Source organism: Rana temporaria, chromosome 4 (genome assembly GCF_905171775.1).
Source record: "Rana temporaria chromosome 4, aRanTem1.1, whole genome shotgun sequence".
Classification (NCBI taxonomy): Eukaryota; Metazoa; Chordata; class Amphibia; order Anura; family Ranidae; genus Rana; species Rana temporaria.
Window position 1 is genome coordinate 60,189,212 of NC_053492.1, and position 23,711 is coordinate 60,212,922.

The following is a 23,711-nucleotide window of genomic DNA, read 5'->3' on the forward strand; positions in this document are numbered from 1 at the left end:
GAAGCCCAGAAAAGTTATAAGCTGCTGGCAGAACTGCAGATACTGTATGCATGTTGTTTAATATAAGAAAGCCTTTTGATCCACTAATGACAGCTCTGAGGGTAGTATGGCATGGGAAGCGTGTATGGGTATGCCAAGAGAATCTGGGTGCATGATGTGTTGGGATTAAACAAAAAGTCCCAGCCCACTTACCATTTAGCCTGCAACAAAACCAATTGACCCTGTCTAATAGTCCATGTTAAAAACAAGGGGTTTAGTTGCACACATTTCCAAACATATGTGTAAACCCCAGTGGCCACGTCAAGGCACTCCAGTGTACTGCGGTCCTAACTCTATAAGTTTGAGAGTTTACCAAATTGGAGCACATACATAGCAGTGGATAGATTAAGGGCAGGTTTACTTTGAGGGAGCCCAACCCTCCTTAAAAACACAAGGGACACACGGGACACCCAACAAGGGCATAATGGCAGCTGAAGGTATCCAGTACATCCCCTTCCCCAACTGTACAAACAATTGGCAACCACCCCAACCTATAACTAGCCTTTGCAACAAGGAGCACATGGAAGGGCAACGCGCATAAAACACAAATTCCCAGCTCACTTACCAGTCAGCCTGCAACAAACCCAAATTGACAAGCACATTTGTTTGGAAATGTGTGCAACTAAACCCCTTGTTTTTCATGTGAACTGTTAGACAGTGTCAATTTGGTTTTGTTGTAGGCTAGCTGGTAAGTGAGCTGGGAAATTTTGCTGACAGTTTTTCAGTTTTTCACTTTTCAGGCTATTAACCTTAGCAGAAAGTACAGAGAATACAAGTTAATCTTGCCAGACATGCAGTGACCTTGTAACTTCTTAGGATCTTAAAGGAAACAACAAAGAGCCATATCTTCATCGATCATATTATGTTAACTAATAGTCTCATCAATTCACCATGTTTTGAATATGAACAAAGGCAGACAGGTTTGTGTGTAAATTTCAGGGTTAAAGGACAAAAGCTAAGGCAGCCAGTACATCTAAGGACTGGAAAGACTATGGGCCAGATTTCACAGAGCAAGTACGCCAGCGTATCTACTGATACGCCGGCGCACTTTCAAATTTCCCGCGTCGTATCTTTAGTTTGAATCCTCAAACCAAGATACGACGGCTTCTGAGTTCGATCCGACAGGTGTACGGCTTCGTACGCCTTCGGAACGTAGGTGCAATACTTCGGCGCCCGCTGGGTGGAGTTCGTGTCGTTTTCCGCGTCGGGTATGCAAATTAGGGATTTACGACGATCCACGAACGTACGCGCGGCTGTCGCATTTTCTAACGTCGTCTGTAGTCGGCTTTTTCCGGCGTATAGTTAAAGCTGCTATTTTGCGGCGTATAGATAGACTTGCCATGTTAAAGTATGGCCGTCGTTCCCGCGTCGAAATTTTAATTTTTTTTTTGCGTAAGTCGTCCGTGAATAGGGATGGACGTAACTCACGTCTAAGTTCAAAAAATGACGTTGTTGCGACGTCATTTCGCGCAAAGCACGGCGTGAAATTTCTGGACGCAGTTCATTCGGCGCAGGGACGCGCTTCATTTAAATGAAACCCGCCCCCTACCTGCCGATTTGAATTCCGCCGCCAGAAATACACTACGCCACCGTAACTTACGGCGCGAACTCGCTGAGGATTCGAATATACGCCAGGTAAGGTACGGCGGCGTAGTGTATCTCTGATACGCTGCGCCGATGTAAATGTATGTGAATCTGGCCCATTATTACCATATTAAGGTTAAGATACACCTTATTTACATATGGCTGTAAACGCCACAGCCTCTTGTCCCATAACCCTGCCTTAGATCCTTTGTGTGCTTGAACTTTAGGATTCGATAACACTGACCTTCCCACCACTGACTGGCATTAGCAATTGTAAGGACAGAGATAGTTGAACTGGACAGTTGCTGTGTTGACACGTTCACATTTTCTCCACTAGGAAACAAAGTATTGGTGACATTATTAACAGTGAGTGTCCAGTTCACCGATGGCATTGTTTCATTTATCTGGCAGACCAGCTGGATGGGGTCACCGAATTTCACTTCCAATTGCGCTGGCTCGATAGTCACCATTCCTGTAAATTGTAAGAGCAAGCCAATATGTTAGGTTTTATTTTATGTTTTCTCTCTTTACCTTCCATTTTTTCTTCTCTAATAGCTTAATAATGAAAGCATGCAAACATTAGGATAAGTCTTAAAACCTACTCTAGTGGTGGTGGGGGTAAAATTGTGTTGCGGGGGGGGGGGGGGGGATGGGTTGAGTAATTCTGATGGAGTAATTCTGAGCCCAGAGTTGGGTTAATATAGTTATTAATCATATATAGTTATCAGGATGTAATATTTTATTTGACTGTAGCCTCCTAGACAGCTATGGGGATTAAAGGGAAGCTGACCTGGCCTTAAATATTTCTAAAGCTAAAAAAGTTGTGAAGTACCTATGTTAGACTTTAAACTGATTCCTGTGTCTCCATGCAACCCAATGAGTCCTATAACTTGGCTGTATGTGTGGCCTTGACTTCTGCCCAAATTCAGATTACTCTCATCCTCACTATATGCTAAACTTGCTGCTCAACTGTCACACCACTGGGGGGGTCAGAAGGGCACAGTACAGGGGGACCAGGGAGACACAGTACAGGGGGTGGTCAGGAGGGAGGTCAGGAGGGAACAATATGGGGGGGTCAGGAGAGTTCACCATTGGAGGGGGTCAAGCAGGTACACAACTGGGGGGGTCAAGAGGGTACACAACTGGGAGGGTCAAGAGGGTACACAACTGGGAGGGGGTCCGGGAGGTACACCACTGAAGGTCAGGAAGGCACAACACTGGGGTCAGTGCATTATTCTGTGTTCTCCGTTCTGTGCTGATTCCAGCCAACCCTCCTCTCTTGCCCACTTTAAATGATGTCACCCACAAGTGTTTGGATGAACTGAAGAGGAGGGCCAGCTGGGATAAGCACAGGCCACTCTAGAGAAGAGCTCAGGCACGCTTGCACAAGAGCCCGAACCCACCAAGTTATCCTGCAGCTGGTATAGGCCTGCCCCACAGCCGCACCTAAGCAAAGGGCGTGTTGCGGAGCAGAGAATGCCTTTGGCTAGGATTAGCTATGGCACATCTCTGTTATGCGGCACAGCTCTGCCAGTTGGGGGTCACCAAGACAAGGACAAGATTGTGATCTTTCTGTCACCTGCCTGCGGTCGACCAGTAGATTGCGATCAATGGGTTGCCAACCCCCGGCTTAATTCAACAAACTGAAAATAGGACTGTTGTTACCTTAAAGCGGTGTTCCAGTCGAACATTTTTTTTTTAAAAGTCAACAGCTACAAACACTGTAACTGCTGACTTTTAATAAGGACACTTACCTGTCCAGGAAACCCGCGATGTCGGCCTCTCGAGGTCGATTCGTCCATCGGATCGTGTGCCGGCACCACCATTCGAACTAAGGGAAACAGACATCTGGCCATTCACAAAGCGCTGTGTGACTCACACATGCGCAGTAGGAAAGGCTCCACTGCCCGTTTCCTACTGCGCATGTGTGAGTCACACAGCGCTTTGTGAATGGCCAGATGTCTTCTGGGACACACACAGGTCACAGAAGACAGCGCGCCCCATTTCCCAGGAGACAACGCGAGGGAGGACAAGAACAAAGAGCTCCGCGGAGACACAAGTGGCAGATTAGGACGACTGTCTAGCAACAGGTGTTTCTGGTATGTAGAATTGTTTTTTCTTTAACCACTTCCCGACGGCCGTACGACTATATACGGCCGCAGGGTGGTTCTACTTCTCTGGGGTGCCCTCAATTAGAGTCCGCCCCTTTCCACGTTCCCCGCACGCGCTCCCGAGCGCGCAGTGGGGAACTTCTGTGCTGGCCGTGTCCCTTGGACACAGCCAATCACAGATCGCCGTGAACGGCCAATCGGAGTGGCCGTTTGCTAGGCGATCTGTGCGGCCAATGAGAAATGATCTCATATGTTTACATATGAGATCATTTCTCATTGCCGGCTCTCACAGACAGCAGTGCTGTCAGGGGAGAGAGGAGACGGATCTGTGTCTCTTGTACATAGAGACACAGATGGGTCACCTCCCCAGTCACCCCCCTTCCCCCACAGTTAGAACACTATATAGGGAATACATTTAACCCCTTCCTCACCCCCTAGTGTTAACCCCTTCCCTGCCAGTCACATTTATACAGTAATTAGTGCATATTTATAGCACTGATTGCAGTATAAATGTGAATGGTGCCAAAAATGTGTCAAAAGTGTCCGATGTGTCCGCCATAATGTCGCAGTCGCAATAAAAATCGCAAATCGCCGCTATTACTAGTAAAAAAAAAAAAAAATTCTGTTCCTTATTTTGTAGGCGCTATAACTTTTGCGCAAACCAGTCGCTTATTGCGATTTTTTTTTTTTTTTTTTTTACTAAAAATATGTAGACTAAGGATAAAGACGGCCTAGACTGAGGATAAAAAAAAAATGTAAAAAAAAATTGAGCTATTCATTATAGCAACAAGTTAAAATTTTATTTATTTTTTTCAAAATTGTCGCTCGATTTTTGTTTATAGCGCAAAAAATAAAAACCGCAGAGGTGATCAAATACCACCAAAAGAAAGCTCTACTTGCGGGGAAAAAAGGACGTCAATTTTGTTTGGGAGCCACGTCGCACAACCGCGCAATTGTCAGTTAAAGCGACGCAGTCCTGAATCGCAAAAAGTCCTCTGGGCAGGAAGGGGGTTTAAGTGCCCAGTAAGGAAGTGGTTAAATGATTTACATATTTTTTTTTAAAGGAGTGTGTTAATGTTAATTTTTTTTGGGTGGAACTCCGCTTTAAAAACCTTGATTTTGTCATGTTAACATTTGCTTTTTAAGGTCTCAAAAATAAGTAAAAGCATAATTCAATATACGAAAGCAGTTTGAACCCACTAGCCAACACGATTTTTGTTAGGAAGCAGTAAACTGCAAACAATTACAGTAAAGTAGGATCAAAAGTGAAGCTTTACATGGATTTTTATTAATTTTTTTATAACTGAATAAATAAATGATATATATACATTCTTTAAACAATAGTCAGTGTGAAGTGATTACCTGATGTTGATAGCTGTGATGATGTGACATTGGAGAGAGCCTGAGACACCAGAGCATTGCTGGATGAAAGTTGCGTGGAGGAAACTGGACCCGCCAGCAGCATCCTGTAACTGGCTATCACACTTCCTGGACTTGATATAAGCACAGATGTCTTTAGCATACAGATGTATTTTTACTCATTTTTTTTTTTTGCATTAGAATAGTTTTTAATACATGATTTGTTACCTGAATCCAAGAACCGCCACAGACAATGGATTGCAATTCTTTGTGTAAGCATGTAGTAGCTGGAAAAAAGAGCACATGTAACAATTACTATTTATAAAGGCAACTCCTTTCAAAAACCTAGGTGTGTTTTCCTTTTCATACAATTATTTGTCCTATGTTTTATTTTCTTCATTTAAAGTGGATGTAAACCCGAAATTTTTTTATTTATTTTTTGCTGCCACAGTGTAGAGTATAAGATTTCCTATTATCTGTGCCCAGTCTTGCCACACAGAGTTAATCCAGCTCTGAGCAATCCTCTTTTATTGTTCAGTAAGATAAACAGACAAACAGGAGAACATTTTTGTCCGTTCTTCCCCCTTGCTGTGAGTGACAGGTTATTTACATATCTCATGCAGTAGCTTGAGACAGGCATTCATTTTTAATTCCCACCCCCCCAATCCTTTTCTGAAGTCATGTGGTTACTTTTCTGGATTTTGACTGGATGTTGGTGATCATAGCAGAATTTAGTGTAAAGAATACATAGGAAAAAATGCATGTTGACAAGGGGAGCGTAGAGGTGGGCGGGGAGTCTACTGACATCACGACTCCACCCACTGAGCTCCAGACAACAGACCCACCCACATAATCTGCAGTTTTCAGTTCTTATAACAGACAGAGGCATAGCTCCCAACTGTCCCTGATTTTGAGGGACTGTTCCTGATTAGGAGCAATGTCCCTCTGTCCCTCATTCTCCTCATTTGTCCCTCATTTTGGTCTGATCTCTATAGATGTATATAAAATGCACTTTTTATCTTTCAAAAAGTGTTTTCCAGCGCTAAACCTTTCATCCATATTCTAAATTGCTGCATTTGTAAATTCCAAAAGCCAATATAAAGGAATAGTAGTGGTAAAAAAAAGCACTTGTGGGTTTAACAAATCTTGTTTTTTGTACAATTCTCCTTTAAGGGGGTGTGGCAAGGGGTGTGTCCTATGCCTGCATACTTTTTCTGACAGGTGTCCCTCATTCCAATCACAAAAAGTTGGGAGGTATGCAGAGGGGAGACATTTGACAGGTAAGGATACATTGAGGAGGCATCTATATCCTTATAGATCAGCACTATGGCAGTTTAGAAAGGATGAGAGTGGGTTTACATCCACTTTAATAATGGACCACTATTTTGAAAAATACTGGGGCAGATTCAGGTAGCTTTTACGACGGCGTATATCTCCAGATACACCGCCGTAATTTGAAATCTGCGCCGGCGTATTGTTACGCCGATCCTCAAAGGCAGATACGCTAAAAAATAGGCTTCCTCCGCCGACGTAACTTGAATGCGGCGGCGTATAATTGTGTGCAATATTACGTTGACCGCTAGGGGCGCTTCCGTTGTTTTCGGCGTAGAATATGCAAATTACCTAGTTATGTCGATTCACGAACGTATGTGCGCCCGGCGGTAGTTTTTTTACGTAGTTTGCGTAAGGCTTTTTCGGCGTAACGTTGCTCCTGCTATTAGGAGGCGCAGCCAATGTTAAGTATGGACGTCGTTCCCGCTTCGAAATTTGAATTTTTTACGTCGTTTGCGTAAGTCGTTTGCGAATAGGGCTGGACGTAATTTACGTTCACGTCGAAACCAATACGTCGTTGCGGCGTACTTGAGAGCAATGCACACTGGGATATGTACACGGACGGCGCATGCGCCGTTCGTAAAACACGTCAATCACGTCAGGTCATCACACATTAGCATAAAACACGCCCCCCCTTCCACATTTGAATTACGCGGGCTTACGCCGGCCCCATTTATGCTACGCCGCCGCAACTTACGGAGCAAGTGCTTTGTGAATACTGCACTTGCTCCTGTAAGTTGCGTCGGCGTAGCGTAAATACAATACGCTGCTCTCAAGTAAGAGAAAGTGACTTGGTTGGGCTGTTAGAATGAGAGCGATGGTTGGCTCAGGTGTGTTAGGAGCAGGAATCCAGCAATGGATTATGGCAGTAATCTTTGGGATCCCTGCTCTTTCTTAACCCCTTCAATACCAGGCTTTTATACCCACCTCCATACCGGGCCTATTCTGGCACTTCTCTCCTACATGTACAAATCATCATTCTTTTGCTAGAAAATTACTCAGAACCCCCAAACGTTACAAATGTTTTTTTTAGCAGACACCCTAGGGAATAAAATGGCAGTCATTATCTTGCACAGTATTTGCGCAATCATTTTTTAAAATCCTTTTTTTTGGAAAAATATGGTTTCATGAATTAAAAAAATAACAAAACAGTAAAGTTAGCCCATTTTTTTTGTAAAATATGAAAGATGATGTTACGCCGAGTAAATAGATGCCTAATATGTCACGCTTTAAAACTGCGCACACTCATGGAATGGCGCCAAACTTCGTTACTTAAAAATCTCCATAGGCAACGCTTTGAAAATTTTTACAGGTTACAAGTTTAGAGTTACAGAGGAGGTCTAGTGCTAGAATTGTTGCAGACGCTCTAACACATGCGGCGATACCTCACATACGTGGTTTGAACTGAGTTTACATACGTGGGTGGGACTTACATGTGCGTTCGCTTCTGAGCGCGAGCTACCGGGGACAGGGGCGTTTTAATATTTTTTTTTATTTAACTTTTTTTTTTTTATCACTTTTATTCCTATTACAAGGAATGTAAACGTCCCTTGTAATAGGAATGGTTGGTGACAGGTCCTCTTTATGGAGAGATGCGAGGTCAATAAGACCCCACATCTCTCCTCCAGGCTATACAGCATGAGATTGTGAAAAAAAAATCCACCCATCTCATGCTTACTAGCCGCAATCGTGGCTTTGTTTACATCCAGGTACATCATCACATTGCGCCCGGGCCTCCGACGGTCATAGAGATGACTGGTGACCAGCTGGTCACCAGTGATCTCTATGGTTCCCATCTGGCGCTGGACGATTCTTTCTCCATGCCCCTGATGGCACGGGAGAGCCCGGAGAAGCATCGGATGGTGGCGGGAGGGGGGGGGGGGATGATGTCCCCTCCCGCCGCCTATAAGAACGATTTGCAAAAAAATCTTTTCATGTGACAACACTGAAGAATGTAAAGTAGTGAGTGTACAGCTTGTATAACAGTGTACATTTGCTGTCCTCTCATAATAACTCAACACGCAGCCATTAATGTCTAAACCTCTGGCAACAAAAAGTGAGTACACCCCTAAGTGAAAATGTCCAAATTGGATCACATGGAGGTGGACGTCGTTTTGGGGATATGTAGAAGCAATCTGGCGGCTGCACAGTAATTGGATTGCTTGCGTCTGAGAGCCAGCAGTCGGCTTTTCAGCTGTGCACACACTCTTGAATGTCTCTGGGAGTATGTGAAAACCCTCCACTGCCACTGAGGATGTTTTTATATCAGTGGCAGTGAAAGAGTTAAATGTATTTGAAATGCATGAAACTATTATGAATACCTCTGTTTGATTTGATTTTAGCCTCTTGCAATCCTCTGTAAAGCAGCATTCTAGGAGAGGAAGGGCCAATCAGGTGAACTGTATGCACATGTGTTTACAAGGAACATGCTGACAGGAGGAGTGAGCAATGACCTCATCAATCAGTTGCTGCTCCGTCACTGTCCAAGCTGGGGGTAGAGAGGTGATCTAGCTGTTTTGCTCAAAAGTCAGGTCAACAGTACTGTGTAAATTCAAGGACTGGATGGACAGAAATGGAAGTCTGGCAAGGAAGACAACTCCTAAACATGTATTTAAAATGTATTTAGCTGTTTGCCCACAGTGCAATAGGTTTTTTGCCTTATTTTTTACCACCTCAAAAGTTAGGTTGATACTTACAGCCAGTGTTAAATTGGACTCCTTGGCTTTGTACTTTGTGGAGCTTGAATCTAGAAGATCTGATGTAAATGTTTCATTTGTGGTAAGGGATCCTTTAAGGCTAACTGGAAAGAGTGAGAAAAAAATATTTATTTTATGTATATGAGAATAGTAATATTACAAATCATCTCCCAAACCATCTAAGCCCATCCTCCAGGGCCGTCTTAATAGCACCATGGGCCCCAAGTAATGCTCTGGGGCCCCTACAATGGAGACAGCGCAGGTAAACGGATATCAAGTAGGTAGGAGGCAGACAAGCAGAGCTTCCCCTTTTGAGTTCCGCATTAACTACATGAACAATCATTCTGTACAGCAAACAGTGGGGAAAATACTACATACATAAAGTAACAAAGCCATCCTGTGCATATAATATATCTGCTAGATTGATGCCTCCCCAGCACTATGGCCCCTCTACACCCTAGATATCCCCCCCAGCACTCTGACCCCTATTCACCACAGATATCCCCCCAGCACTCTGACCCCTCTACACCCCAGATATTCCCCTAGCACTCTGATCCCTCTAGACCCTAGACATCTCCCCAGCACTCTGACCCCTCTACACCCCAGATATCCCCCAGCACTCTGACCCCTCTACACCCCAGATATCCCCCAGCACTCTGACCCCTCTACACCCCAGATATCCCCCATTACTCTGACCCCTCTACACCCCAGATATCCCCCAGCACTCTGACCCCTCTACACCCCAGATATCCCCCCAGCACTCTGACCCCTCTACACCCCAGATATCCCCCCAGCACTCTGACCCCTCTACATCCCAGATATCCCCCATTACTCTGACCCCTCTACACCCCAGATATCCCCTAGCACTCTGACCCCTCTACACCCCAGATATCCCCCCAGCACTCTGACCCCTCTACACCCTAGATATTCCCCAGCACTCTGACCCCTCTACACCCCAGATATTCCCCTAGCACTCTGATCCCTCTAGACCCTAGATATCTCCCCAGCACTCTGACCCCTCTACACACCAGATATCCCCCTAGCACTCTGACCCCTCTACATCCTAGATATCCCCCCAGCACTCTGACCCCTCTACACCCTAGATATCCCCCTAACACTTCTGACCCCTCTACACCCTAGATATCCCTCCAGCACTCTGACCCCTCTAGACCCTAGATATCCCCCAGCACTGTAACCATATACCATAAGATACCCCTTGTATTATGACCCCACTACATCCCTGATACCCCCTACACTGTGGCCTCTCTACATCCCTGATACCTCTAGCACTATAGTCACCCAAGCTACCTCAAGCATTGCAACCCCCTATACACCCCAGATCCCCCCTCAGCATTGTTTTCCCCCATACACCCTTGATATCCCCAGCACCATTATTTCATCCATGTAGTACCCCCTTTTCCAGTGGAGATACAGTGCATGTAAACTTTTGGCTCTGTGCCCACTTCCAGCACTGCACTCACCTATACCAATCAAGCAGGCAGAAAGAGGGGCTGAGGAGGGAGCATTCCAAACCTTTCAGTGCAAACAGTGCTGAACAGCTGGGCTCACCATGACACCATTTACAATGCTACTTCAGCAGGTGGGCTCTCAATGCTGCCGACTCAGCAGCTCCCACTCCAGCTCTTACCTCGCAGTCTTCGAGTCCCGAGCATTCAAGCTGCATGCATCACTGGAGCTCCGGCCCTGCCCCTCCCTGCTGGCTGTAAAATAATAGGTATCGTTTTGCACAGCGTGGCACACTGCTGCCAGCCTGCCACCCCTGTGTATCCATCACTCTCAATGCCATCATGGGGCCTCAAGGACTTGAGCGTGGGCTCAAGGACCAGCTGCTTTGGGAAAAGTGCAGGGCCCCCCATGCAGCTGGGGCCCTGGGCAATGCCCAGGTGTGCCCTTTCATTAAGACAGCCCTGCCATCCTCTGATTCAGAAGGAACCCTGCATCCTATTGTCAACCCATCACTCTTTTGTACTGTATGTAGGTTGTATTAGAATTTGTGTAACGTGCACAATGATGTAATGAGAAGCTTAATGACAGTTAGGTCCCTCATGGACCTCCAGAGACAGACAGGAAAGTGTTTACATTTGAACTATGGCCTTCCATTAAAGCGGAACTACATTGCATTGAGCAGCACGAACCAAAAACCCTATTTAATTAATCTTTAATATTCAAAGCAACTCCCCCCCCCCACTCTATTCATATTTCGGTGCTTTATTTTGCTAAGAAATCACTTTTACCAGATGCTGACCACCCCACATACATTTACTGCGGCAGGGCGGCCGCTCTGGGTAGAATCACATACCTGTCTGGGGCATGTATGTGGGACCAGCTGATCATTCAGGACACAGACAGAACGGTGTTCTGCCTATGTAAACAAGGCAGATCACCGTTCTGTGACAGGGGAAGGCTGTGATCTTGTATTTCTGCTAAGCAGGAACACGAATCTCTGCCTTCCCAGAGTACAAGCACCTCCCACACAGTTAGCAAGCACTCCCTAGGAACACATTTAACCCTTTGAGCGCCCCTGATGTTAAACCCTTCCTTGCTAGTGCCATTAGTATAGTGACAGTGCATATTTGTTAGCACTGATCACTGTATTGGTGTCACTGGTCCCCAAAAAATGTCAAAAATGTCATTTAGATGTCCAATTTGTCTCCCAAAATATCACAGTCCCGCTATAAGTCAGTAGTAAATAAATAAATAAATAAATAAATAAATGGTAGACGCTATATAACTTTTACGCAAACCTATCAATATACGCTAAAATTGGGGATTTTTTGTACCAAAAATATACAGCAGAATACATATTGACCTAAACTAATGAAGACATTTGATTTTTTATATTTTTTTTATTGAGTATGTTTTATAACAGAAAGTAAAACATATATCTTTTCATTCAAAATTGTTTTTTTATTTGTTTATAGTGCAAACAATTTTAATCGCAGAGGTGATCAAATACCACCGAAATAAAGCTCTCTTTGTGGGAAAAAAGGACATATGTTTTATTTGTGTACAGTGTCACACAACTGTGCAATTGTCAGTTCAAGTAGATGATTGGCTAGAGTGGCGACGAAAGCTAGGTTGCTGGAAGCCGGAGTGTTTCCGAACAAAAGTTATACACCTGAACCTGTTACCTATTACCCTTCCACCTCTTCAACTACTACTTTTATTCCTTTTACCATGTTGGGTAAATAAAGCAAAGAAAAAGAAGCCTAAAGTGTGGACATTGAAGTTTTTCTTAACTCTCATCTGATTTCTAGATTGTAAGCTCTAACGAGCCGGGCCCTCTGATCCCTCCTGTATTGAATTGTATTGTAACTGTACTGTCTTCCCTGATGTTGTAAAGCGCAGCGCAAACTGTTGGTGCTATATAAATCCTGTATAATAATAATAATAATACACTAGACGGGCGAAAGATTGGGCGGTAACATGCCGCCCAAAACAAACCAGCAGCTCCTTCGGGGGTAGTGCTACACTAATATTAGCAGCATAAGGATTAAAAATAGTCAATGTTGATTGAGATTGTGAAGTTTTAAATATGTGTTGGCAACACCTTCTTTTCCTAGTCTGATATCACCTATTTTTTTTAAACCATTTTAATAGCTGCCATGGTCTGTCTCCGTAGTATCTACTAGATAGGAACAAGTCATTTCACTGCATTGAGCAAGTGCAGGTTGTATTGGCTAACTGGAAGATCCGTTCAATGGAAGAGGTGTCGCAAAGGTTCCAAGCCAAGTGCAGAGCCCTCTCAATTCCAAATATATACAGTATTTTAAAAGGGAAGTTTTTAATCTTACCCCTCTGGTCTGAGATGTTTGTTGGGGCCTCACAAACTGGAATATTATCATCTTGAATGAACAGGCAGGAGCAGAAGTTGGAGGAGTTACTACAAGGAGGATAGGTGTAACACACAGTGATGTTCCAGCTGTATCCGGGGTTGCAAGTACACATCTTCTCTGTACCATTCCCAGTAACGTTACATTCTACAACAAGACACAATTAAAATACTGCTTTAAATGTGGTCTATATCAGTCATACACTTTCACACTCTGCTTTTCAAAATATGGAAGATTCTGCGTGCCGCCCCAATGGGGCATAGAATTTATATAGATTGTTTCCCTGAACCATTTTCTATGGACGTTTGTATTTAGTTCACATGCTGCCATCTAGTGAACTTTTGTGGTAATGCACTTGTTTTTTCCATGTCTTTTCCCTGATGTTATGACACACTTCCTCTGTATGTAATGCTCCACCCCTTCTTCCTTTGATTGTATTCCCTGTGTCATAGATGCAGCTACAGGTCACATGTAGCAGGGCACATGTATTTTGCATAGTAATCTACAGACAATATCATCTTTTGACCGCATAATACCACAATCTATTCATCTGTTGTATCCTTTCATCTGCTGTAACCTGATGTTTCGTAATAAAACACCTCTGTGAATGGAAATGGTATTGGTGAGTTCAAGCTATCTGATGAGGATTATCCTTAGTGATTATATTTTATACAGGCCAGGCATAGAGGTCTCACAAGGGATAATCGCTTCACAACAATCGGAGTCAGAATATTCTGTGAGTTCAGTTCCTATAGATGTAGGCACCCCTACAGAGCTACATCTCACAAGAGCCTTGTAAGGATTGTTTTTATTTACTGCCGTGGAATGTTATTTATTGTGTATGGACCGCAGCTGCAGAGGCTTGTCAGGTCTAACCACCAGGTCACTCTCAATTTAGTTTAGAAAGTTTGGGGTTAAATCATCATATCCTCTAACCGATACCAACTCAAACTAGCTTATTACCTCATAAGCTGAAAAGGAAGGAATAATGAGTATACTCTTTTATGTGGACTATTAAGCGGATATTGAGATATTGATATTAGTGCATATACATCCTCAATAGATAGAAACTATATTGTTACTTCACAATAGAGTGGATCATAGATATAGGTATAGTCCATTTATATCATGAGACATATGTAATGTGAGACCACAGAAATCACCAATGTAACTAGTATCAATGTTGATAGGAAATCAGATTATATACCAAGATACTTGAGGTTCTGCTGAGAGCAGTAGTCCATGGGTTAAGCAACTAGTGATAATACTGACAGTTGAACAGATTGATTATCAAAGATACTTGCGGTTCTGCTGAGAGCAGTAGTCCATGGGGATTAAGATCCTGTCTGTATAGAGATTGTCAGCAGTGAAGATGTAATTAAAAGGATCAGTGGATGTCAGGTAGAAGTCCTCTGAGGTCTGTGCTGTCCAAGCGATGCTGACTGTAGATCAGGACTGGTCTCTGGAGGCGACTGAGGTGGAGCGTGTAGGCAGGGTGTTCCAAGGTGACGGCAGGTATCCGACAAAATAACAGAACACCCTGCCGTCATCTCTGGGGGTTTAAATAGCCGCGAATTCGCGGGGAAAATTGGAAGAGACGCTGGTCGCACTTCCGCGTTCCAGCGTGGAACGCACATGTCCGCGCACCGGAAGTGAGGCGGGTAACCTGCAAAACCAAGCGCAGCTGTCTGAATAGGACAGATCTGGGTCTGTATGAGAGAAGTAGCATCAAAGATGTTACATACTCCCCTCCTCAAGGGGGCACCACGGGTGTTCCCAGAAGGAGATGGTCGGTCTGGGTATCTTTGGTGAAAGAGTCTTACTAAGCGAGGGGCATGTATGTCTGAGGAATTTTCCCAAGAATCATCGTTTTGATCATAACCCTTCCATCGTACCAAATATTGAAGGGTAGAAGCACGTCTTCTAGAGTCTAAGATCTTTTCAACTTCGTATTCCGTCTGACCAAGTATTTCCACAGGTGGAGGTGGGCAAGGTTTCCTGTTAGGGAATGGGTTAGGAACATAAGGTTTAATTAAAGAGACATGGAAAGACGAATGAATTTTCCAGTCTGTGGGTAGAAGCAATCTAACCGCATTAGGGTTAATCAAATGGGTGATTTGGAAAGGTCCCGTGAATTGCGTGCCTAACTTCTTTGAGGGTATTTTAAAATGAAGATTACGTGTGGATAGCCAAACCAAATCCCCAACCTTATATTCAGGAGGTGTTGACCTATGGGCATCATAATTCTTCTTTTGTCTTTGTTGAGCGATCTCCAAGTTGGAACGTAGAGTAGTCAAAGTATTTTTAAGAGTAGAAAGGTAATCATCAACTGCTGGAACAGCGTTTGGGGGGTAGTTGGTTGGTAAACTGTTTGGGTGAAAACCATAATTGGCGAAAAAAGGTGTGAATCTGGATGAAGAACTGGTTGAGTTGTTATATGAGAATTCGGCTAATGGAAGTAATTGATACCAATCGTCTTGTAGGTGTGTACAGTAGCATCTTAGATACTGTTCAAGGATCTGATTGAGACGTTCTGTTTGACCGTTGGTTTGCGGATGGTAGGCGGTGGACATTCGATGGTCGATTTGTAGACTTTTACAGAGGGTCTTCCAAAATTTAGAAATGAATTGGGAACCACGGTCAGAGATTATTTGAGAGGGAAGTCCATGAATTTTAAGGATATTGGAAATGAAAGCATTTGCTGTCTCAAGGGAAGTTGGTAATTTTCTCAGGGGTATGAAATGTGCCATCTTCGTGAGTAGATCTACTGTGACCATGATGGTATTGGCACCGTTTGATCTAGGTAAATCAACTATAAAGTCAATCGACAAAACATCCCATGGTCTTTTAGGTATTGGAATAGATGTAAGTAGACCAAATGGAGGTTTCTTGGAATGCTTGTTTCGAGCACAAATCTCACATGACGTCACATAGTCGTAAATCATTTTAGAAAGGTTGGGCCACCAATAGTCTCTCTTAACAAGATGAGTAGTCTTGTTGATCCCAGGGTGACCTGCTAAAGGTGAATCATGAAGATGTTTAAGTAATAGGAGTTGTAAATTAGGAGGAACATAGATTTTGTTGTTGTAAGTGTAGACACCATCTGAAGATTTGGTAAGATCCTTTGGTAGAGAGGTGGTATCTGCAGCGAGTGATTGTGAGATTAATTGTCTGAAAGAGGTGTAAACTCCAATGAATCTATTAGATGGAATAACAGAGAGTGGAGGAATCTCAGTGTTTTGATCTTCATGTAATCGTGAAAGAGAGTCAGCCTTCACGTTTTGTGAACCAGGTCTGTAGGAAATGTAAAAATCAAACCTGTCAAAAAAAAGACTCCATCTGACTTGGCGGGCTGAGAGTGTCTTACATGTTTTTAGATGTTGTAAATTACGGTGATCCGTGAGAATGGTTATTGGGTGTGTAGAACCTTCTAATAAATGTCTCCAGTTTTGTAAGGCGTCTTTGATTGCAAGAAGTTCCTTTTCTCCAATAGGATAATTTTTTTCCGCAGGTGATAGGGTCCTGGAGTAAAATGCGACAGGATGGAGTGGTTCGGAGAGGGTTGGACGTTGTGAAAGAATAGCACCTAAAGCATAATGGGAGGCATCCACTTCCACGGTGAAATGATACTGTGGGTTAGGTAATTCTAAAATTGGGGCTGTAGTATAGGAGAGTTTAAGAGAGTCAAAGGATTCCTGGGCTTCCTTAGTCCAGGAAAAGGGTGTCTTGGTGCTGGTGAGGGCACTTAAAGGTTTGACAATAGCTGAGAAGTTTTTTATGAATTTACGATAGTAGTTGGAAAAACCAAGGAATCGTTGAAGAGCTTTCCTTGATTGAGGAATTGGCCAAGAGATGATACAATCCACCTTTGAGCGGTCCATCTGGATACCGTCAGGTGTAATTTGGTACCCAAGGAATGAAATGCTAGACTGGCCGAAAACGCATTTCTCCAGCTTGGCATATAGAGAATGCGTTCTAAGCCTAGCTAAAACCCATCGAACATGTTTGATATGTTCTTCAAGTGAATCGGAATAAATCAATATATCGTCCAGGTATATTACTACACAGATGTCAAGCAAATCTCTAAAGATGTCATTTATGAACCACTGGAATGTCGCGGGTGCATTACACAACCCAAATGGCATAACAGTGTATTCATAGAGTCCATAGCGGGTTTTGAAAGCGGTCTTCCATTCGTCTCCTGGACGAATCCTGATTAGGTTGTAGGCTCCTCTAAGATCTAGTTTTGTGAAAATTTTTGAAGTTTGGAGACGTTCGATAAGTTCCGGAATGAGAGGGAGTGGGTATCGATTCTTTATGGTAATAGTGTTTAAGGCTCTGTAGTCAATGATAGGGCGTAAAGATCCATCCTTGTTTTTGACGAAGAACATGGCAGCACTTGCTGGTGAAGTGGAAGGTCTAATAAAGCCCTTCTTTAGATTTTCGTCTAGGTAGAGCTTAAGATGTTCAAGTTCTGGTTGTGAGAGCGGATAGATACGAGCAGTAGGAATTGGACAGTCTGGATTTAAATCTATAGGGCAGTCGTATATACGATGAGGGGGAAGAATGTCTGCGTTAATTTTACTGAATACATCTAAAAAATCCTGTATGTAAGCAGGTAAGTCTTTACAGCTTACATCTGTGGAGAGAATGGTATGTTTTGGGTAACAATTATTTTGACAGAAGGTGGAGTTTAAATTGAGAGAGTGCTTAGACCAAAGGAAAGTTGGTTGGTGACATACAGTATATATCTAACCATCTCTTGGGAAAGGCACGTTTGCCTAGGGGTGGCACGTTTGCAAATGGGGTTCTTTCTCGAAGTGGGGGGATTTATCTAAGTGGGAGCACTTCTGAGCCTGCACTTGTCTGAAGATTCTTCCTTGTCTCTTCACAGGTATGTTTGCAGCTGAATCCGCCCAGAATTGAATATTGAATGTGTTTAATTCCCCATAGTCTAAATTGCTGGTATGTTTGCAGCTGAATCCGCCCAGAATTGAATATTGAACGTGTTTAATTCCCCATAGTCTAAATTGCTGGTATGTTTGCAGCTGAATCCGCCCAGAATTGAATATTGAATGTGTTTAATTCCCCATAGTCTAAATTGCTGGTATGTTTGCAGCTGAATCCGCCCAGAATTGAATATTGAATGTGTTTAATTCCCCATAGTCTAAATTGCTGGTATGTTTGCAGCTGAATCCGCCCAGAATTGAATATTGAATGTGTTTAATTCCCCATAGTCTAAATTGCTGGTATGTTTGCAGCTGAATCCGCCCAGAATTGAATATTGAATGTGTTTAATTCCCCATAGTCTAAATTGCTGGTATGTTTGCAGCTGAATCCGCCCAGAATTGAATATTGAATGTGTTTAATTCCCCATAGTCTAAATTGCTGGTATGTTTGCAGCTGAATCCGCCCAGAATTGAATATTGAACGTGTTTAATTCCCCATAGTCTAAATTGCTGGTATGTTTGCAGCTGAATCCGCCCAGAATTGAATATTGAATGTGTTTAATTCCCCATAGTCTAAATTGCTGGTATGTTTGCAGCTGAATCCGCCCAGAATTGAATATTGAATGTGTTTAATTCCCCATAGTCTAAATTGCTGGTATGTTTGCAGCTGAATCCGCCCAGAATTGAATATTGAACGTGTTTAATTCCCCATAGTCTAAATTGCTGGTATGTTTGCAGCTGAATCCGCCCAGAATTGAATATTGAATGTGTTTAATTCCCCATAGTCTAAATTGCTGGTATGTTTGCAGCTGAATCCGCCCAGAATTGAATATTGAACGTGTTTAATTCCCCATAGTCTAAATTGCTGGTATGTTTTCACTGATGAAACGCCATCTTTAATTGAAATAATGGGAACTTTTTTGCTTATGCCTTTTGCTTAACAATCTGTAGACTATCCACATACCTTGATTTTGTTTTCCTTTCCTCCCTTTGCTTTACCCCTAAATTATGGCCCTTCCTTATCTCTATTAGCTGTCCACTTGTAAATCTGTTTCTTAAGTGAGAATTCTGCTCTGCATAGCCAGCCATTTTATTACCTTCCTAATTAGTAATTGGAAGAACACCCCCCCCATTCCTAACAGTATATATCTAACCATCTCTTGGGAAAGGCACGTTTGCCTAGGGGTGGCACGTTTGCAAATGGGGTTCTTTCTCGAAGTGGGGGGATTTATCTAAGTGGGAGCACTTCTGAGCCTGCACTTCAGCGAATGCACAAAGCGTAGGAAACAAAAAATTGGAGATTTGTTGGACAGGTAACCTTGTTCACACTCTCTGCTCTTCCTCCCCCTACTAAAATGCTGTGTCTACCACTCCTTCTGACAGCTGCATCTTCAATCCTTAAACTGGCTTTCATTCATCCCTCTTCTCCACCCCACACCTTGTATATATCACCCTCACTTCTGTCCTCCCCTTATTACTGCGCTCACCAACTCTGGCTAAATCTAAATTTACACGCCCAATACTCCAAACCACTGGGGAATGTCCCCTCATATAAATCACATTCCCACATTACCTCCCTCACCCTTCTGCTTCTCCTATCCTCTGGTGATGTATCACCAAACCCTGGGCCTCCTAACTGTGCTCAACACACCCATTACCCTACACCCTCTGGCTGCAATGCACACAATCTAGTTCCCATTACTCTTCTTCCCAAGACCAGACTCCCTTTCTCTTGCGCCCTTTGGAATGCTCGCTCCGTCTGTAACAAACTGACCTCCCTCCATGATCTCTTTATCGCTAAATCATTTAATCTTCTCGCCGTTACCGAAACCTGGCTTCACGAATCCGACACTGCGTCTTCTGCTGCTCTATCTCACGGTGGTCTTCTTTGGACTCACTCCCCCAGAGCCAGTGGACGCAAAGGAGGGGGTGTTGGAATCCTTTTAGCCCCACATAGCACCTTTCAGGTACTTCACCCACCTCCCTCTCTGTCACTCTCCTCATTTGAGGCGCATTGTGTTCGTCTCTTCTCCCCAGTTTCTCTAAGGATAGCTGTGATCTACCGGCCCCCTGGCCCAGTATCATCCTTTCTGGATGACTTCTCTGCCTGGCTACCCTACTTTCTCTCTTCTGAAATCCCCACAATCATTCTTGGCGACTTCAACATCCCTACTAATGCTAGCACTCCTGCAACTTCAAAACTTCTCAGTCTAACCTCCTCCTTTGACCTGAAGCAATGGATACAGGCTCCTACTCACTCCGAAGGCAATACCCTTGACCTTGTCTTTTCCCACCTATGCATTCCACGTAACCTCTCCAACTATCCTTACCCCCTATCTGATCACTACCTTATTAACTTCACTCTCTCCTTCTCCTCCACCTCCTCTCCACCCAAACGCCTAACGGCTTCTCGTAGAAACCTTCACCATATCAACCCTTCTCTTCTATACTCTGCGACTGACCACCTCTACGACAAAATCGCACCCCTGTCCTGCACTGACCTAGCCACTTCTGTCTACAACACTTCACTTCTAGCATCACTGGACAGACTGGCCCCCCTCACTACACGCAGAATAAGGCCCCGCCCCCTTCAACCCTGGCAAACAGATGATACCAGAAGTCTGAAAAAACACAGCCGTGCTCTTGAGCGCCAGTGGCGCAAGAGCAAGTCCAAGGAAGACTTCGTCCAGTATAAATCTGCCCTCCAAAAATACAATTCCAGCCTCCTCACTGCCAAGCAGACCTATTTCATCACCCTCATTAAAAACTTATCATCCCGTCCCCGTCAACTCTTCTCTACCTTCAACTCTCTACTTCGTCCCCCACTGCCTCCACCCACCAACTCACTCACTGCCCAGGAGATCGCCAATCACTTCAAACAGAAGATTGATACAATTCGCAAGGAGATCTCTACTGTTCAGATACCCTCCACACTTCCCACCTCATGCCCACAGGTACAATCTTTACTTCCCTCTTTCAACCCCACCACTATAGACGAGGTCGCTAAATTACTTGCCAACGTCCATCTTACCACCTGCGCTCTGGACCCTGTTCCCTCGCAAATGCTACGTTCACCCTCTGACTCTATTCTACATTCTCTAACCCACATCTTCAATCTCTCCCTCTCTTCTGGCATCTTCCCTAACTCTTTGAAACATGCACTAGTCAGCCCCATACTTAAAAAGCCCTCACTGGACCCATCCAATCTTGACAACCTACGTCCCATCTCCTTGCTCCCCTTTTTATCCAAACTCCTTGAACGTCTAGTCTACAACCGACTGAGCGTACACCTTGCTGATAATAACCTTCTTGATCCCTTTCAGTCTGGATTTCGTCCTCAACATTCCACAGAAACTGCTCTCCTAAAACTTACAAACGATATACTAACAGCCAAAACTAAGGGACACTATTCTGTGCTCCTACTCCTGGACCTCTCTGCCGCCTTTGATACGGTTGACCACCCACTCCTCCTCAAAAAACTTCACACCTTTGGTCTCCGTGACCGTACTCTTCGCTGGTTCTCTACTTACTTATCCAACCGTACCTTCAGCGTTACTTACAACTCTACTTCCTCCTCTCCTCTTCCATTCTCAGTTGGGGTCCCCCAAGGTTCTGTTCTTGGACCCCTCCTATTTTCAATCTACACCTCCTCCCTGGGTCAGCTGATAGCCTCCCACGGCTTCCAATACCATCTTTACGCTGATGACACTCAAATCTATTTCTCTACCCCTCAACTCACTCCTTCATTTTCCTCACGTATCACTAATTTACTATCGGATATATCACTTTGGATGTCGCACCACTTCCTCAAACTCAATCTATCTAAAACGGAACTTATCATTTTCCCTCCCCCACGTGCCTCTTCCCCTGATCTCTCTGTCAAAATTAATGGCACAACTATCAGCCCATCCCCACATGTCAAGGTCCTAGGTGTAGTCCTGGACTCTGAACTGTCCTTTAAACCTCACGTTCAATCACTGTCCAAATCTTGCCGCCTCAACCTTCGCAACATCTCCAAAATACGCCCCTTTCTAACCAATGACGCCACAAAGCTCTTAATTCACTCCCTGGTCATCTCTCGCCTTGATTACTGCAATTCCCTTCTCATTGGCTTACCGCTGCATACTCTAACCCCCCTTCAATCCATCATGAATGCTGCGGCCAGACTTATCCACCTTACCAACCGCTCTGTCTCTGCTACTCCTCTCTGTCAATCCCTCCACTGGCTTCCGCTCACCCAAAGAATTAAATTCAAACTACTAACTACTACCTACAAAGCCATCCACAACTCTGCCCCCAGCTACATCACTGACCTAGTCTCTAAATACCAACCTAATCGTTCTCTTCGCTCTTCTCAAGACCTCCTACTCTCTAGCTCTCTCATCACCTGCTCCCATGCTCGTCTCCAGGACTTCTCCAGAGCCTCTCCAAGCCTATGGAACTCCTTACCCCAATCTATGCGCCTATCTCCTTCTCTACTAGCTTTTAGAGGATCCCTGAAAACCCTCCTCTTCAGAGAAGCCTATCCTACCCACACCTAACAACTGTATTTGCATTTGAGTCCATCTGATCATCCCCCACAGCTACTACCCTTTGTTCCACTTGACCCTCCCTTCTAGATTGTAAGCTCTAACGAGCAGGGCCCTCTGATCCCTCCTGTATTGAATTGTATTGTGACTGTACTGTCTTCCCTGATGTAAAGCGCTGCGCAAACTGTTGGCGCTATATAAATCCTGTATAATAATAATAATAATAATAATAATAACCAGGGTAGACCAAGAACAATTGGGAATATTGGAGATGGGATAACATCAAAAACTAGAGTCTCTGTATGGTTATTCCCAGAAGTGACCAGTAGAGGTGTAGTCTGAGAGGAAATTGGGCCAGAAGAAGAGGTAGAACCATCAATAAAAGTGACAGAGAGTGGATTTTGTTTAAGCACACAGGGAATTTTATTTTCATTCACAATATTTAAATCAATAAAGTTGCCACAGGCACCGGTGTCGATCATTGCGTTGATAGTGATTCTATCTTGGTCCCACTGTAAGGTAAGGGAGACATAAATGAAACGATTAGTGGTACTTCTGGGTGGAATGGTCCTACATATATTAGATATGTTACCTTCAATGTTCCTCCTTAGGAGTGGGCAGGTGGAGACTAAGTGATCTGGAGCTGCGCAATATAGACAGAGATTATGAGCTCTACGGCGCTGTTTCTCAGCTTGTGACAGAGGGCCCTTGACAGCTCCCAGTTCCATGGGAACCTCCTTTGGTGGTGATTTAAACCTTCTGAATTGGGGAGGTAAGTAGGTGTTGCCTCTTTCAGTCTTCCTCTCTCTGAGGCGTCGGTCTATGGTGAGTGAAAGATGCATCAGCTCTTCTAGAGTTGCAGGAAGTTCCACACGTGCTAACTCATCCTTCATGGATTCAGACAAACCAAGTCTGAATTGGTTTCGTAAAGATATATCAGTCCACTGAGTTTCTCTACACCAACATTTAAATTCGGATATGAACTCCTCCACTGGTCTCTTTCCTTGTTTAAGGCTCCTAATATTATTTTCCGCTGTTAGCTGCCTATTAGGATCTTCATATAGAAGTGACATCTCATCCAAAAAGGTCTCGAAAGCACCAAGTAATTCACCATGTTCAAGCAGATAAGCGTCAGCCCAGAGCCTAGGTTCTCCCTTTAAATAGGAGATAAGGGTGAGAATGCGAACCCTGTCTGAATAATAGGTTCGTGGGCGCAAATCAAACATGAGGCGACAGGAGCTAATAAACTGACGGAAAA

At 44.0% G+C, this 23,711-nt stretch overlaps 1 protein-coding gene across 1 annotated transcript in view; it reads right to left on the reverse strand.

Moving 5' to 3' along the window:
• LOC120936249 (adhesion G-protein coupled receptor F3-like) overlaps positions 1-23,711 on the reverse strand; it is an 81,123-nt gene that overhangs the window by 33,651 nt on the left and 23,761 nt on the right. Inside the window, exons 5-9 of the mRNA XM_040348468.1 lie at positions 12,937-13,122; positions 9,122-9,225; positions 5,322-5,380; positions 5,097-5,227; positions 1,868-2,095 (exon numbers count right to left, since the gene is read on the reverse strand). Of these exons, the coding sequence (XP_040204402.1) occupies positions 1,868-2,095; positions 5,097-5,227; positions 5,322-5,380; positions 9,122-9,225; positions 12,937-13,122 (708 nt within the window). The remainder of the gene's footprint in view (positions 1-1,867; positions 2,096-5,096; positions 5,228-5,321; positions 5,381-9,121; positions 9,226-12,936; positions 13,123-23,711) is intronic.